Source organism: Stegodyphus dumicola, chromosome 10, assembly GCF_044657685.1.
Source record: "Stegodyphus dumicola isolate Sdum_Otavi_A_Nest chromosome 10, ASM4465768v1".
Classification (NCBI taxonomy): domain Eukaryota; kingdom Metazoa; phylum Arthropoda; class Arachnida; order Araneae; family Eresidae; genus Stegodyphus; species Stegodyphus dumicola.
This window is the reverse complement of record NC_140777.1, coordinates 19,131,042-19,150,340: the sequence shown is the minus strand read 5'-3', so window position 1 is coordinate 19,150,340 and position 19,299 is coordinate 19,131,042. Positions and strand designations below refer to the sequence as shown.

The following is a 19,299-nucleotide window of genomic DNA, read 5'->3' as shown; positions in this document are numbered from 1 at the left end:
GTTAAAAATGATTTAACCTTTGTGAAAAATTTCACTTGACAGACTTTAACACTTTAGCAAAGCAACCAGAAAAAGTTCCACTTAATAGGTATAGTATAAGTTATTTGCACAACTATTTTAATGAAAAATATGAGTGGTATCATGAAAGTGAAAGTAATAGTTTAAAGAGTCCAATACACCATATTTTAAAAAATCTGTATTAAACTCACTCTGTATCTGATATGTTTAGTTTAAATACCACCCATGAATTGTTAAAAGGAGGTAAGAAATAAAAAACGATGATATTCGTATGTCCAAAGCATTTCAACTTTTAGTTCCTTTCAGTTAGTTCAATTTTTAGTTTAGTGTATCACCCATCTTAAAAAGAATTTCAAAATTGTTCTCAGAAATCTTCGCTAACAAAGAATGAGAAAAAATACCTTTCCTTTAAATAAAAACAACTGCATTTTTCAAATTAAAATTTAATCTGTGGCAAACATAGTGTGATTCAAAGTCTGAAAACAAGTTTCTATTTTATAAACCAATGCCAAAATAAAGAATAAGTGCTGGATATGGATTATAGGTAAGAAGTGCTTCCTACTAGGAAAGAATATAAGCAAAACAGAGATTAACTTGAATCTTTCGCAAAATTTTCGTATGAGAAAAAATGTGCACATAATGCATAATTATGTTACAGTTCTCATAAAAATAATATAATGATACATTTTTTTCTTGAGATTTCTATTCCTAAGATGATGAACTACAAATTCAACAAAAATAAATAGTTGATTTCTTTGTTCTAAATAATTCAATATAATACCGAAAGTACAAATGAGATCATCCTTATGAGAGTTGGGGGGGGGAGAAGCTCCTAAGTTATTGTTGACATGTTTATCAACCTTCAGCCTAACACAGCAAGCATAACTTACAGTGATGCAATTTAAACTTTCATAAAATTATAACGCATTTTCTCCCTTTTCTGCATGCTGTCGTGGAAGCACACTCGACGCATATTCAAGAGGTCCAGGATTCGAGTCCCAGTGAGGGCACTGCACATTTTTCACGTCTCCTGCTTCAAAATAACCTATTGACTCTACAAAATAATAAGAAGAAGAAGTAGAAGAAACTTTAATAAAACAGCAAGAGCACATTGCAAAGCTGGAATATGTAAGGTAACAGCCAATGCAGTTGTAACTATTTTCGTAAAAACGTCCCTCAATGCTATACAAATACCCTTGGAATCGAAGTGCAATTCATGGCTAACTGAGGATATGACCAAAAGACTAGTACAACTACTGCAGTTTGGGCTCAGCAGAACTCATATAAAGCTTATGTTCTAAAGGAAGATTATGCTCAGAGATAAGGTAGTAAATGGTGCAGATAACAAAGAGATACAGATACTGGGAATAATGGACACATTCAAGATAAACTGTTAGTGATGCCAAAATCATAGGATGGAATTTCTTCCACTATTCATACGAAAGATATGGTGTTGAAATAAAAAACCAAAATAACACTCACTGTTTTCTATTACATATTCCCACATAAAGAACTTTTGCCCAGTGAATAAATTGTTACTGCTGTATTTTACATGAATATTCTGAATCATATACTCAAAAAATTCTTTGTAAAAGGGCAGCTGTTTTCTTTCCCATAAAAACGCTTTTATCATAAGGCTGATTTTTATGTTTTGAGTTTTATGTAGTACAGTTATTTTGAGTTTTATGTAGTATAGTTAATAACTATTATACTTTGTTATTAAGAGTATGTGACTGACATTTTACTGCTCCTCATATTTTCATTCCTCTTTCCTTCCTATTTCATATCTACTTATTATAGTAAAAGATATGCATTAACTCAAGCATCTGGAAAAAAATCTGATGAATTTTGGGAAGACTGATTTCTTAAAATTAAGATGTGTATCTTCTGAATGCACGTACTAAAGAAATCGTGTAGAACAGAAGAAGCAAAATCATTGTTCCTAATTCAAGTAATATTAGGTTGTGCAAATTCATGGATCATTCCGTGTTTCATAATTTCATGTATTTTATTTTGTTAGAAAGTCATCATTTCATATCTAAAATGTAGGAGTATGCTTTGACAGTTAATGTTCACTGATATTTTGCTTCATTTAGTTGTTATTAAATCTTTTGTTTGGGACTGTAGTTATAGGAAAACCAAAGTTTTGACTTTGCTTCCCAGAATTTTCAAGTACAGAGTGCAACACTTACCGGCCTTTAAGAATGAGCAGTATATGTATGTGTATTTGAAAATAAAAAAAAAAATGGCACAAAACATGCTTTAAATTCAAAGCAAATAATGGTAAATGCATGTTATCATTCCAGAGTTTTGTCAAAAAGACACATAGGCATTTTGTAAGACCATATATATCAGCTGAATTTAAAGTCCCATGTAATGAGTGCAATTTTGAAGCATATTTACTTTACATAGATTAAGATTTTATAAATTTCTTTAACAGATTTTTTACCAGTCATTTCATGGATTTTGCATGCCACCTATAATTAATTACCTTACATAAAAAAAAAAGTTTTTTAATTTACTGCAGTAACTTCTTTATTTTTACAGATCACCAGCCTTATTTTCAGATTTCTGATATGCATATGACCAGTAATAGTCGATTTTCACAGTAAATAATAAATTAAACATTTGTTACTAAGTTGAAATAAAAACTTACACCAACAGCTTTAGGAACAGGAGGAACTGGCTCTTGTGCTAAATGGGAAAAAAATTAAATAGTTAAGTGTTTATTTTTTATAAGTACAAATTAATTTTATTTAAATTATCACATTTTTACCATTTATTTAATTATTTTTTATCTCCCCCTTTTTCCTTTTGGTGTTTCACTTTCTTTAAAAAAGAAAGCACTTCTTAAACTTACTTCTTAAAGCACATTTTGAATGTGATAATTTTAAAGCATTAAGAAAGTACTGAAAGAAATTTATATATTATACAACTGCTTTTATAAGCAAATTAATTACCATGGAATAAGAATTTTAAACTGAAAATAAAAACCCAGACAACAGTTCTGATAGCAAAATAAACTTAGCTAAAAATTAGACACTAACTTCTACAGAGATATACTGGTTTTCTAAGTGCTAACTTTATAATGGTAATATTTTATTCAAACCATAACAGAAACTTCATTTAGTTTCATAAGTTTTCTAAAAAAATTAAATTTGTATTAAATTAAAAATATAATAATCTCCAATTCTCAGCTATATGATTGTTGTTGCTTGAGAATTACACCATCTTCATCAGCAACTGAAATTTCATCTCTTTGAAATGATGATGCTGATTTGGTTCTCATAAAAAATACATTGAATCTTACAAAAACTTAAATGTATTATTATTATTATGATTTTATTAGCTTTTCAAACACAAAGCATAACTTCCTGAATTTGTTTTGAACTTTTTCTGTCTGAATACTGCTTAAATTACGTTATTTTAAAGCTGAATGGTTTATAAATATATTATCAAAATATCTTACACCAACTTTTCTGAATTCATTCCCAGAACACTAATATTCTATGAAGTACAATTTGGGGATTCCACAATGATATTCCTACTTTAAGTAATTAAATAAAACAAAATAACTATATTATTTTATACATTATGTATATTAGCTCTTAATTTTATGTCAGATAAAAAATTACAGAAAAAATAAGGTTCAAAATTGATCAATCCTATGAGATTCAGCAAGATGGATCATAAAGATAACATCATTTTGGTTATTTGCATATAAACAAGGTTTAAACCCGACTACGATTTGAATTACAAAACTATTATTATTGCAATTTAAACAGAAGCAACCAAAGATCACACAAGGTTTTGTCCAATTTGTTGCTTTATTACATTCATTGCCAGGATAGGTAATTAAAACTTCATCAGAAGCCAACTAATATGAAAACAATGTGGAAAGATTTATCTCATGACATACTGGCATGTAACTGGCTATTATATGATATTGCCACATCAAGCTCCAAGGCATGATCAGCATCTAATGTGCTAAAAATCACAGCTAATTCATTTAAATAAATGAAACCACACAAAATGTAAATGTAGCAAACAAAAAATGTTAACATTTCATCGATTCAGAGTTTTAAAAAATAAAGACTTTAATTTGAAAGACAAACCCAGGCCTGAATGAAATGGATTCACAGCTTACTTAAAGATCAGTTAGCCAAATTTAAATATGTCCTGCTATGGGAGCATGCTTGAATACAGTTGTAACATTGTATAACACAACGTATATAATGCAAGTTTGATTCCACTGAATATTGACATCAATTAATCTTGATTAACAAATGGACATCTACATGAAGCTCAACACAAACTTTTTAAGGTATTTTACGTTTTATTGCTAACTATGAAAAGTTGATCTTGTGCATATTACACAAGTAAATACAAGTTAGTTAAGCAAAAAGGCACTCAGGAAGTTGCATTTTATTTTAGAATGATGATGATTTCTGTTTAACAGGATGTAAATGAAATACAATAGATTTTCAATTTACTAATTCCTATGTACAGTTAAGTTCGTTTACTGTGAAACAATGGAAAAATTATGATCAAAATCCATCCATTAGAACAAATCTGTTTACAATAAATACAAAAAGGCAAAGGAAAGTATGATAAACAGATGATGTTAGAATATCTGGGAGGTAACGTTTTGTAATCTGCAGTATATAGACTTCGTTAAAGTTAAAATAAACTGCTTAATTGTAAAATACTCAAGAGTACAGCCATTAATTTTGCCTTTCATGTTGACTCCGACTGAAACACAAGAGTAATAAAATAAATAGCACATGCATGTCCCTAACAATAATTCATTAAATGCATCCTTCTATAAGTTTCCCCAATTTCACCCTAGTCCTGGCTAGCAGTTACTTCAAATTTTTATAAAAATCATGCCATCCATGAACATTATTTTTGGCTTTCATTGTTGCATGGTTGAGTATTTTTTGTGGTGATGAATGATGTTATTTCAAATAATTTCATATTACTGTTGCCTTCTTCATTACTTAGAAGGAAAATATAACAGGCTACTGAGTGTCAAGAAAAAGTTTCACAACATCACTGATCTTAAAAAAATAAAGAAACATCTCCTCCTGTCTTTTATAACTTAATTTGTTGATTTCTAACAATGTTAGAGTGTTATAATTGCTTTTATATAATCTGACCACCGATTAAACATTTGTTACTAAGTTGAAATAAAAACTTACACCAACAGCTTTAGGAACAGGAGGAACTGGCTCTTGTGCTAAACTAAATAACTAAACAAACGTATTCTGCAGATTAAACTGTTTAAAAACACAGTATAATATTGTTTATTATTCTTTGCTTTTTTTTTTTTTTTTTAAATTAATCTCACACTTTGTTCTCAGTATTATCTTTACTAATCTGGAGTCTACTACACTTTACATAGTCTGCCTAAAAAAATATGTGAACTGAGATCATTAGAAACTTTATTTTACAATACTTAGGGTACATCAACCTTATTTACTTCAAAAGGATATGTAGCTATACACTCTTCATTTGTAGCTAGCTATACACTTGTTCCCTCTCCTTTTCATCATTCAAAACATCCCTGGAAATCCTCTGACACTAAGTTGCTCATTTTATCATCTCAGTTCCGCTCAAGTAAGAGAGTGCAGAAGTTTGAGAATAAAAAGAAGTTGCAGGGGATGAAGTCTGATGAGCAAAGAGGATGATTTAACCTGGCAACTGAATAACAGTTTAGAAATTCATGGAACAATGACTGATGAACGTGCAGACTCTTTATTGTGAATGCAGAACCTATATATAACAAAAATGTGGTCATAAACAATCCTTTAAAGTTAAGACTTCATGAGTTGAATGGTTTTAACCATTACTGATGGACAACAGTTGTCCTACTCTTGAAATTTTCATCCTCTTCATTGAAATGCTTGATCCACTTGAAAAACGCCCCAGAAGAATGTAAGAAGCCGCAGGCATAGGATAAGAAATAAGCCAAAATGCACTATTACATTACAGAAAATGTGCAGTACTTTTTCAATGGAGAAGTACCTCGTATTATTCAGCACATTAGTAACGCATAATACTAATAACATTCCATTTTTACTTTCTTTTCCTAATTAAATTTAAAATTAAAAATCTTTTCTTATTGTGTGATAATCTTTGCTTAATTAAATCTGCATAGCATATTAAAGTTGTATGCATTTTATATAAGGAAACAATTATACAGAAATATTCATAAATAATATCATGGGTCCACCCTCCCTTCATATTTATTATACATCCAAGTCTAATTACAAAATATTACAATAAAAGTGCCATTTATTAATCTAGAGAAATTTTGTTTTCCTACCGGAAAAAAATTTTGCAATACTTTTACCATAATTTTTCTCGAAATATTTCTTGAAACTTCAGCAAACCTACCTCTGTACATATTGGAAGCATCTGGTGGCATAACATTTCGATAACCAGAGGCCAAAGAACCGTAATTTTCATTCAAAGGATCATAATCAGCAATTGATCCGATTTTGCGTGAAGGGGGCTGGTGAACTAAAAATCGTCATAGAAACAAATAAAATAATGAACTAAAATTTTAAATATAACAAACGCAAATAAAAATAATAAAAACAAAAAAGTAACAACAAACAAAAACAAACTTTAAAATTAAAAAAAATTGTGCAGAGTGAATCTCTTCTTATAATCATTGCACATTTCTAAAGTGTTACAAATTCATAGATTCTTTTTCCTTCCTCGTTCAAGGAATTAACATTGTTATCACTATAGTCATGAATATAAATAAACGTTGAAATGTTTAAAAGAAGCCAAAGTTCTCATATGATGATAATAAAAAAATAAATAAAAATAATTTGGAAGATGCTTTATTAAATTAAAAATACAAAAGTGGTGTGTGTAACAGCGATCCAATTACAGCCAACATACTGTTTACATAATATACAAAATTAAATATTTTATAAATGTATAAACTTCTTAACAATCACATACTTTTCAAGTATATAGTACACAGCTCCTAGCTTGCTCTCTCTTACTTTTTTTTAATTCAAAAGAATTGTTTAAAAATAAGTATATGTATTATTTTTAATTTTTTTAATTTTTTTAGCTTGAAATCAAGAAAATATATGAAATAAGAAATAAAAAAATTTCTGGGTATAAGACATGATTTGTTTTTAATTTTTTCTGGTGTATTTCTTTTGAACATTCCAGCCCAAAAATATCAAGCGCACAAGAAATATATTTTTACGGGAGCAAGAATGAAGGGGTTAAAAGACATTTATACAAATTTTCCTTGAGAGACAATGTAGCTATTGTAAATTTGCAAGGATATATATTTAAAAAAAATATTAGAATTTCGCAGATTTAAAAAGAAAGCAGTGTATGATTTACTTAGTCAGGATTTTAGAGCAAACTAAACATTTGAGTTAGGGTTTGACGGGTTTTTCAAACCCGATTTTTAAAGTAATTTTGTCACATTCAAAAACCGGTTTAAAGAATAGAAATTATTATGTAAAAATTAATTTTAAACTTATTTGATTTGCTATTCATTCTATGACACTGGCAGCAAAATTTCAAATTTAATTTAGAAACTGATAGAGTTGCAGTAACAAATTATGGTACTGCTGTTATGAAAAAATTTGGCAACTTATCATCTATAATTAATCAACTATACTATTCACTTAACAGTTACTAATGTGTTATATACACATAGAGAAATGGCTGAAGCCGAAATAAATGTTTGAAGTGAGGAATCGGAAGATGAAGATGAATACAAATATAACGATTATGAAGAATCTCTTTATTATGTTTGTAACTGAAACCATTATATTCCTATTTCGTCTGACAGTTAGAAACCAGTTTCACAAATTAGAAAAATTTGTAAGTTCTTTAGAAAATCTCCAGTAAGGAACACCATTCTTCCATTCTTCAAAATTATATTAAAAAAGAAAAAGGAGAGGAATTAAATTTAATTCTTGACTGCAAAACAAGGCGGAATAATATGGATGACATGATAGGGGATTTCTGCCAGTAAAAGAATGTGTTGTTTTAGCACTGAATGATACTGGTTCTTCTTACATGTGGAAAACTTTTAGAACTTCATATGTCTTGGATTCATCTAGCAGCTGAAGGCTTAGGGGGATGGGATGCCAATTTACTAACAAGTGAAGGTATATTTGAATTTCTGTTAAATGAACTAAAAAATATAAACACTGAAATAAGTTTGAAATTACTATATGCTTTAGAAGAAAGAATTCAAGAAAAAAGATAAGTAGAATTAGCAAATCTTTTGCTGTATTTGCAAAATCCACAAAACTTTTCTATTTCAGCAAAGAAATACTTTCTTTACTACTTAATAAAGAAAAGTACTTTCTTTAGTTTCAAAAACCGAAATTATTAAGTTACCTGAAAAGATATTGTCTAGAATATTTCCAAATTCTTATGTGGAAACCGATTCTGATGAGCAAATCGAAAAAACTACTCATCACAGTAATGCTTTTTAAAAGAAGCCATGGAAAAAATCAATTCATACGTTTCTTGAAGACCCTGAAGAAAAACTTTTAAATCCAATGACACTGAAAGCTGAATTTTCATTATTTGAGGCAATGAATAAAAGAACAAAAAAACTTGGATTTTTTATTTGATACCCTGAAAACTATAAAACCAAGCCCAATAGCTAGTAAATGAGTATTTTCAATTTCAGGCAATATTGCGTTCAAAATAAGAATGAGACTTAACCACCATTCAGGGAGAAATTAAAATTAGTGAAAATAATATAAATATTATGTGAATTTTTTTTTTTGAGTTTTCGTTATTTTGTGTAAGCAATATGTATACGTAATCCTTATTTTTAAAAATATATTTTGACTTTGATATTGATTTCGTTTTTTGTTATTTTATATAAATTAAATAAAATGTTTTTTCCTATTTTTTTGACAAAAATTCAAAAACTAGTTAAAACCGGTTTTTTGGAAATATTGAATTCGAAAACCGGTTTTTCAACAATATGATACAGCACAAAGTCCGAAAGTCCAGTACCTGGAATGATATAAAATCCGGAACTCGAAACCACCAACAAAGTTTTTCTTGTAGTCTTTACGCATGCACATCTGATCCCCCCCTCTGCGCATAATAAAACATCTGGAGAGTCCCGATTCTAAATTTCACTTCGACACTAAATAAAATACCTTGTTATTGAAGAAACAATCATTTTAGCATAAATTTATACAATCAATAATTTGGCTCTGTTGCTGTGTATCTGCTTGGAATACATCTTGAACCGAAACATTCCACATAGATACATTGTTGATCTAATGACAACATGGCGAATCATTACTTAATTATACTTTCCTTCCATCACCACATGTTTATCAACTTGAGTAATGACTCATGTAGCGATGCCTAAACAATTTTTTTTATGTTAGTAATTAAATAATAAAGGAGTATGGTAACCTTTTATTTTGACATTATGATTGGTAGTGATTACAGATTTAAGTTAAATTCGGTAAAAATGTTGACGAGGAAAAATTTACCAAAAATTTCTTTAGATATGCTAAAAATACATTTTGTTGATGATAATCATAGACCTACAGATTACATTTAGGGCTATTTGAATTAAACCGCTGGAAAGCACGTGGGGTGTATCATACCCCAAACCTACATAACAGTAGAATATTCCTAACTAGTGAAACTGAAATTCTGTACTGCTTTCAGTAGCTGAGCTTCAAGTTGTGGTTAACTTTCAGAGCTGCTTTTTCTCTGCCTGTGTGCTTCAGAAAACGATTTATCGGTATTTTGTTGGAACTGGGATATGACACAACCCACGTGCCTGTCCGCGTAAGTGTTTTTCTGACTGAATATTTAGTTCAGAAATTTATTCCTAGAGTGTAACAGTAAATATTTCTACTCGCAAGTGATTTTAAAGTACGTGACATTAAATTCTTAAAAATTTCTAACTGCATTACGGTAAAAAGAATGACTCCCTATGAATTGGAGATGGAATGCCTGTGAGATTTATTAGAAATATTTGAAAGTGATGAAGATTGCATTTTGGAAGCTGAAGATGAAACTTGGAATATTTTCTACACTGTTTTGGTTTCGAAAAAGATAAAACATCAATTCCTGATTTTCCTAAAAAAGGAAAAACTGTTCTTATGCTTTCAACATTATATAACGATCATACTATAGATGATACTATTGGAGAAAATAAAATGTCAGGAATTCTATGTTTTTATTATTCTATGTTATTCAATTGCCAGAATAACAAGGAGGTGGCCAATGGTAATTTTCTTTCCTGCACTGAATGTTGCTGTAATAAATGCTTGAATTATATTACATTCAACTGCTAATCCACTAACCAGAAACAGAAGTCTGTTTTTGAAGGCATTACAATTAATGAAAAAAGGTATTGGACAAAGATCAGAGATTAATACTTTACCAAGAAACTGACGTACTTCAAGCAAAACAAAAGCAGAAGTTTCGAAGAAGAATTAAAATGAATATATGAAATTCGAAATAACTAAGTATGAAAGACGTGATAAATTTTTTTCTCTCGTGCCAAGTACAGAAGAACGTGAATGCAATGTTTAAAATGTGAAAACATTCTGTGCCAAGAACACATGAATGTATTTCGTTCAAAGTGTGAAGAAATAAAATAAGCATTCTGTATTAGAGATGCAATGAAACTTAGAGGCATGATGTTTATTTTTTTATTATTTTCATTTATCTTAATTTTAACTCTAGGATTATTTTGGAAATTAATTTTTTGAAACCCAATTATTATTCACGTATTTATAATACACGAGAACAAGAAAAACAGCTTTAAAACTAAATAAAACTGTTTTATCATATTTTAAATATTGGGGTATGTGATACCCCACGCGCCCACTCTAGTAACTTTTCTTGGTGCGACTTCCGCCGGGTTAAGAATAGAGACTGTATCAGACGGTAAGATATCTAGCGCCAGCCCTCGATAAGGCTTAAGTATATGTGGGAATTTATTTATTCAGAACTCTGATAACCCTTAAGCATGTGCAAGAAATAGACATAAGCATAATAAATAACTAAACTAATACAATTCAGGCTTAATTGTCTCAGTGCACGATAGAAGCAAGACGAAATTTAATGGAACAACTTGAAATTAATCGCCAAGCTCATGATGCATAGCCAAATATGTATAGTGAAGGATAGCTAAATTTGATGATGATAGCCACTAATTTTAAAGATTTTCGGATATCGCAAAACAAAGGTGAAATTTTCCAATTAACGGATTTTGTAAAGAAATGTGGAGAAGCGGTAATAAATGAAGATGATATAAAAGAAGTTTTTCATTGTGATGACAATGCTTCTCAATCATCAATCAATTAATGAATGGCGAAATCCCTAGTATGGTTCTAGATCCAGAAAATAGCACTACCGATAGTGAAGAAAGTGACAGAGAAGTTACTGAAAACAAGAAAATTTCGATTGACAAGTTAGTCCGAATTTGAGAAACAGCAGATACAGGACTTCAACATTATAACTAAACAAGAGATTATGTCTGTCCACAAAATTAAAGAGAAAATATTAGCAGAAAAAACGAAGCAACTTAAAATAACTATAATTTCTACATGCCAATTTAATAGATTTAAACTGATGATCTATTATCCGGAAAAATCCCAAATCCGGAATCACCGAAATCCCAACGAGTCCAGAATTTGGACTTTATATTGTAGTTATAAATACGGCCTCTTTGATATAATAATAGCAATAAATAGTGAATCTTTCAAAAATAAAAAACACAGAAAAATCTTCATATACTCTATGAATTCAATTACAGATATCTTCTGCTAAGTGATTTTTCTTGGAATTCACAAAACTTTCATTATATTATAACTTTTGTAAAAAACTTGATGGACAACACAAGGCTATCTTCTGCTTACTGATCTTTCCTGAAGTTCACAAAAGTCTTATTATATTACAACTTAAAAAGTTAGTGAAAACACAAAGCACATTTTTTTTAATATAACATTTTCTCCTTTAGTATCCAATAAAATTTTCAGTTTTTCAGTTTGTCGAAAAATTAAAATAGTTCGCCAGATAATTTTGCTGCGGTTGTGTTCGATATAAAAGCCTTATTCACCAAGGTACTGATGAGAGGTGCTCTCTTCTAAAGTGTTTAAAAACCACACTTCAAGAATTTCATTTCTGAAGTATTAAATTTGATATACTTTATTTAACTTTCTCTTGATCGAACCTAATCTATGTCCCAAAATGATAATTATCATCGACTTGAAATTTTAGACATGGGAATCCTCTCTGTCAAACTACTCTGCTTGAAGTACTCAAAAAATTAAACTTCATATTTAGAATCTATACTGATGATATTTTTGCTCTTTTTGATGGCAAAAAGAGGATTTACTTAATGTTATATCAACTACGAATTCAAAAGACCCTGCCATTCAGTTCACTTCTGGAGGCAAATCATTTATGTCCTTTCTTTTAATCACATATTAATGGCAAACAACAGATACAGTCAAAAGTCGTTAATCTGGACTCGTCGGGACTTCGCGCGATTCCGGATTATCGATTTTTCCGGATTATAGATGATCAGTTTAAATCTGATAAGATTTCATGCAGAAATTATAAAATTAAAAATATGAAAACGTAATTTATGAAATAAAGAACAATTATGATCTAAAGGGTATCAAAATTTACACACACACAAAAAAAGCTTAATATTTATTTGTTTACTTTATTAAACATTTCTTTCAATGTAAGTTGCTTCGTTTTATGTGAATTTAATTCTATAAACAGACATAATTTCTTGTTCAGTTACAAAGTTCCGCTGTTCAAGTCCTATAATTGCTGTGTCGAGAATACCGACTAATTTGTCAATCGAAATTTTTTCGTTTTCAATAACCTCTGTGTCACTTTCTTCACTATCGGAAGCGAATTATAATGATGAGGAATTTGATTTAAATCATATCAAAGACAGAGTACATCGAGATGAAATACTACATTTAGCAAGGAATCATAAGCCAAATAAAATAAAAAATCTGCCCTGAGGATAAGGATAGTGCTGACAGATCGACTTCCAATTCATTGCGCGACGTGACGTTCCCCCTCCTTCGCCGCCGCAGAGCAGCGTGAAATTGATAAACAGATTTCAGAATGGTGAGAGAAACAAAGGATATGCCTTTATCCATTTTTTGCAGCAATTCCACTTTTTGTTTAATGGACTTCGAAACATATTTTTGCTTTGTAGATCCTTTACGTATTATTAGTAAATATACATCGGAATTTCTATTTGACATAATCGAAAGTTCAAGCTTGCTTTTATAAAATTGCTCTAACAGTCTGCAAAAAGTAATAAGCCAGATCCAATTCGAAGATTAAGGAACAACGCAATCTGCAACATTATCTGAATTAGATAATTTTAGCTTAGCTTATACCATCTGTTATACATTAAACGCGCATGCATAAATGTTTTATGCGCATACGCACATGCATATTTGCAGCCGTAAAGGTCTTGCATGCATGCGTCAATGTGACGCATGCGCAGAAACTTTGTAGCTTTGAGGTCCGGATTATAGATCATTCCGGATTATGGGTGTCCGAATTAACGACTTATGACTGTATAATTTTATACAGTAGAAGATTGAAAATCCAATGACTTAAAATATGCACAACCATATTAAGAGATGAATGCAGACAGAGCCACAGCTAGGGTTTTCAGCACCCAGGGACAATTGAAGATTTTGCACCCCCTTCTGTGTGCAAAGAATGCAAAATATTTCATTCTAAAATTTTGTAATATCATTTTGGTGCCCCCTGGATGATGCACCTGGGGCAGATGTCCTCCCTCGTCTCACTCTAACTACGCAACTGAATGCAGATGACTTTGAGAACATCTAGCATTCATTGGGACATAAAAATAACATATTTCCTTATTCAGAATTAAAACATCATCATGAAGCTTATAACATAGTCTGTTGACGAGATCGTAAAAACTACAGCCAAATGAATATTTTGTCAAATTCACTTTACTTGTATCAATAACTGAAGATCAACCCTATGCTGTTTAATCAAACTTAACAATGCAGTTATTGAAATTTTGGTAATTTTCCATGAGTAGACAGGAACTAAAATGACTGCAAATATGTCCCCTAACAGTAGCAAATTTATATAACGAACAATGCCAAACATTTCTCACAAGACTGGAACAAAGGAACCAAGATATTAACAAAGGAACCAAGATGGATTTAACAAATGATGAAGAGTCTAAATCATGCCAAAGAAACAACTACATACCAGATCTAGTTCAATGGAATCATTTATTGAAGGTTCTGTAATAATATTCACAGATATTCATGTACAACTGTATTCTTGAGAAGCAATGTTTCTTAAATGTACGAGGGTTGGGGCAAAAGTCATGGCAACTATTTTTTTTTCTTGTAGATATGTGAACGGATCACAAAACGTATATGTGTCGTAAGGAAGTTCTGCAGGCATAGTGTGTATGCAGAACAACAGATGGCTCAGTGATAGCGAGGGCTCTGAAATCAGTCAGTTGGTGAGTGCCGTGCGAGATGGAAGTAATGCGTGTTGAGCAGCGTGCTTACATCAAAATAGCCGTTCTCCAAGGAAGAAATGTGATGGAATGTCACAGTGAATTAGTAGAAGCCCTTGGGAATAATGCCCTACCATATTGTACAGTAGCACGGTGGGTAGGAAAGTTTCAGCAAGGACGTGTGTCAACCAGTGATGAGCAACGTTCGGGACGACCTGCGAGTGTGCGGACCGATTTGGCACGGGCCGTCATCGAGCACCTCATGGATGAAGACAGACGATGGAACATTACTGGAGTTAGAAAGGGCAAGTGGCATCGAGAAACCCACCGTCCACAGGATATGGCATAATGAGCTAGCATCAGAATCCTTCCCCAGTCAAATTGATGGTGATCGTCGCGTATGGCGTCAGGAGTGTTATTGTTTGCCACTTTGTTCCTCATGCCAGAACAGTGACCGCACAGTACTACAGGGACTTCCTAGTGTGACAGGTACGATGTGGTGTTCAGGATAAATGTCCGGATCTTGTGGACAGTGCAATAATTTTGCACGACAATGCAAGACCACATAAAGCAGAGTGTGTACGGCAGCTACTCCGACTTTGGGGATGGAAAGAATTGGAGCACCCACCGGTGCTCTCCTGACCTTTCGCCCTGTGACTTTGATCTCATTCCCAAGATTAAAGAACCAATACGTGGTAGGCAGTTTGGAACACAAGTGGCCATTGCTAATGCTGTGCGCCAACAGATGACCCGATTCACACATGGTGCAGCAAATGCTGAGGCTGATGGTATTCAACACCTCCCACATCGTTGGCAGCATGTGGTGAAAGCAGGGGACTACATTGAGGGTCTTTAGGTCCAGGTTTGTCATGTCAGCTTTATGTGTATTGTGTTATCATTCTTTTGCACTGTGAAGGCTATATTGCCCTGTATACTACCATAATAAATTCGTGTGTTACGATATTTCAGTGCTATTCATTGTCCATACATGTAGTTAAGACCTTGTTCTTTCGTCTGTATATGTCATATTTTTCAACCGGACTGGTATCTTCAAGAAAAAGAAACAGTTGCCATGACTTTTGCCCCAACCTACATATTTTATTAAGGTTGCCATTAATATTTTAAGCAAACATTTTACCACCATTTAAGTAAACATTTTTCCATTAACTGAAAAGTATCAGAATTTTGAAATTTTATTATGGCCAGAATTAAGTGCTTTTTCACCGCATTATGACGATAAGTTGTAAATAAACTCAGTATTAATCACAGGATAGTGATAAGGCAAATTAAAAACAATAGAGCTGTGTGATTCATCAAGAAATAACGATTCTGTACAACTGTAAAGGGGAAACTCAAATCCGAGGTATTCTTAAGTTTTGAAACAAACCACTGTAACACATATGTTTGAAAAATGTAAAAAATAATTTCATGATAATATACTTAAAAAATATTTCTATATTAAAATGTCAAAATGAAATTAATTGTCCTCATACACATTTTTTATTAACTTATTTTTACTCTGGCTGTTCTAAGTCTAAATCCAACAATTTTTCATTTATGCCTGAAATTCCCAAAACTCTACAATCCACCCAACACCAAGTCAGAAACAGTGCAGATTTTTTGATCTTCTGCTATACTACAATATCTCAAATAAGTTTCCCTACACATGTCAAATCATTTTGTTCTTTTAACTATAAGATGATTTCATCCTACTTTTTCCTTTCCTGATGAGTTTTAAGATTTATTCTTTAGAAAATGATCTGAGTCAGGAAATCAATTATTAGAAAGCTGTTACAATAGATATGTACCAAATAATTGACTACATGTTAATCAATCTGCTAATAATTGACTACTTACCCAAAATAATTGACTAAATGTTTACTCAGTCATGATTTTCACACATCACTTTCTTCATAAGAATAAATGTCAAACATTTTGTGAAGTTTAATGCATGTAAAAATATATTTCAAACCCTGATTCTCAAAGCAAAATCAATTTTGCATATTTTACCTAGTAAGGTTGCACTTTAAACACGAAATAAATATTGAAAGTTCTGAAAGAGAACAAACTGGCATTTTTTTCCTTCATAATTTTGTGCTACTATTTTGGAAAAGGTCACTTAAAACTTTAAGAGGTGGCAATCTTGATGAAAGTTGCTTTAAGCCCGAGTGGCATAACCGCTTTTGTCAGGTCATGAGATTTTTTGCCACTTGGTATATTATTAGCTTATAATTTAAAATATTTTCCTTTCTTAATTTCTTTAATGATGTAGATATCATTAATAAGTTTATGAAAATTAAAACTAAAATAAGTAATTTCACAATTTAGCTAAAAATGATGTTTATCCAAAAACTCAAACCACTTAGAGGATTAAATAACATAATTGATCTTCATGTAATAAAAATTAGGACACAAATTTTTTCATAATATTATTCAATGAAGATTCAACAAAAGAATACTGACAAGTAGTAAAACATCAGGTTTTAGTACTAATAAGAGAGCAGAGGGGAAAAATGCTAGCGCACATCTATATATATTAAAATAAGTTTAATTACTTATTTATTGATCATAAGGCATATTTTAGGGTATTGTCATGTAGTAATTTCTACATTACAATCACTAGTTCATTTAAAGTTTGTTAAATTGTAAAAATGATAATCACATGAAGTCACTTTTAATTCCATTAAGGTAACGACAAGTATTAAAGGTAATGTTACACAAAAGTTTAATAATTTTTTTAAAATTAATTTGTTAAAATCTTGTCATGCTCAGCAATCTTAAATTGTGAAATTTTACAAGCAGTGAAAAGAAATAAATGGAATAAAAAATACTCTGGAAGTTCACAATAACACAATTAATCTTTAAACATCAACAGCTTCTTTTCAGTAATCCTTATATACCTGGGCCTTCTTGAGAAGTGTAGATGACAGTGGAAGTGAGTTTGGCAGAGTATGGCGAATCTTTATGTTCTGGGGCTATTTGAGGTTCATAATCTGCAATCCGGCCAGGAGGGGACTGGGGTCGTATGGGCTGGGATGTGGCTGCTGGAGGTTTTGAGGAAGAGAGAGTTAGAGCACACACAGTTCACACACAGCACACAGGAATTAAAAAAGAATGCTTCTTACAGATTAATGTCACCACAATTCAAATTGATAACAGGCAAAATACAAAGGCATTTTGCAATGTATTCCTACATTGACAAAATTAATTTTAAACTTCAAATGAAAACTGTATTTATAGTTTGATAACTTCTATCAAAATCTTGCAGCATCTTCAAGCAAAAGTACGTTGTGCCACAAACATTTAAAATACTTCAATAATCTTAATTATTTCTATTATGAGTATTAAAAAAATTAGTAAATAAATAAAAAATAAAACTTGATTGGATTCAGATTTTTATGATCACCCAAAAGAGCTGTATTAAAATTTAATATTATGGTTTATCAGAAAAGATTATTAATAGAGATGGCTCAGGTGGAAAAGTGAAATATTTTATAAAATATTACAGCCATACAGGAACACTGTTTATCTTATGTACAGTTAAAAAATGGGGGGGGGGGAATGTATAATATCATTCTATAAAAATATTGAGTATTTTTAATTATATATATCTCGAATTCCATGCATTTTTATTTTAATCAATCAGATTAAAAAAATAAAAAATAATTTTTTAAGAACTGCATCTATTGCTTTTAAATAGCTTAGTATCTTAATCTGTAACAGAGAGATGCAATCTGAAAGATAAATAAACATCTCACATTTTATCAAATGGCAACAGCTTCCAATGAAAAGTGAAACAATGCAAAATCATGTTTTAAAACTAAAGCCCTTTTGGACAAATAAAAATAAAAAAAATAAATTAATGCTATGTATTTAGGGAATGACTGTTGATTTCATACAGTTTCAGACATTTGATACATAAAGGTTCTCAGAAATTTGCAAAAACAGCAACATAAGAAATTTCACTTTGCAAGAGTTTCTAAAGCTATCATTTTATAATAACAAAAAAATTTTTAATTTCCAAAGCATGTTAAGATTCAGTGAATTTTTACTTATCTTACGAACATTTTGTTCAATAGATGGTGACATTAATATGTATATGCTGAGAAAAGCCATAACCAAAGTAATGTTAGAGAAAGCAAATAATTTCTTTTTTGAAAGAAAACAAGAGCTGGCAATAAGTGATGAAATATACTTTACAATTCTGATTACATTTAATGCTTTCAAACATTTTAGAGATTAGATGATGCATATTAAATTATTTATGTATAACATGCAAAGTTATTTTTTACAAACCAATAAAGTTAAGATTACTGTTATACAAGAACATCACCACAAGTTGCTAATGCAGCTTTCTTTATCTACTAACAACTTTAAAAATTGCTTAGAATTTATTCAAAATTCTTGCAGCATTTAAAGAAAATTTCAACAATATAGTTTTTAAAAATTATCTGTTCACTTTAAACTATCTGAAGTAAATTCCAAAAAAGATCATCTTCTAATCAAAATAATATATTTTCACTGAGATATTCCTTCAATAAAAGAATTCCTAACCAGCGTACTAAGAATTTACATTAAAAAAGCAAAGTTTCCCAAAGCACCATCACCACCAAAATTTGTAGGACATAAATTAATAGAAGTTTAAAATAAGCATGGTGATGCAAACAAGTACACAAATAAAACAAAAAAAGAAGATTTTGAACACAAACATAATACGACATATTTAAAATTTGAAGATGTTAATT

General features: G+C 30.7%; 1 protein-coding gene across 4 annotated transcripts in view; it reads right to left on the bottom strand.

Annotated features, from left to right (window-relative positions):
- Positions 1 to 19,299, bottom strand: part of LOC118200016 (LIM and SH3 domain protein F42H10.3-like) — an 87,509-nt gene that overhangs the window by 3,138 nt on the left and 65,072 nt on the right. Inside the window, exons 6-8 of one of the 4 annotated variants that reach the window (XM_085824695.1) lie at positions 17,455 to 17,595; positions 6,418 to 6,543; positions 5,220 to 5,257 (exon numbers count right to left, since the gene is read on the bottom strand). In XM_085824695.1, the coding sequence (XP_085680821.1) occupies positions 5,220 to 5,257; positions 6,418 to 6,543; positions 17,455 to 17,595 (305 nt within the window). Of the gene's footprint in view, positions 1 to 5,219; positions 5,258 to 6,417; positions 6,544 to 17,454; positions 17,599 to 19,299 lie in introns of all 4 variants that reach the window. The other 3 variants (XM_085824694.1, XM_085824696.1, XM_085824697.1) reach the window with 3 other exon arrangements.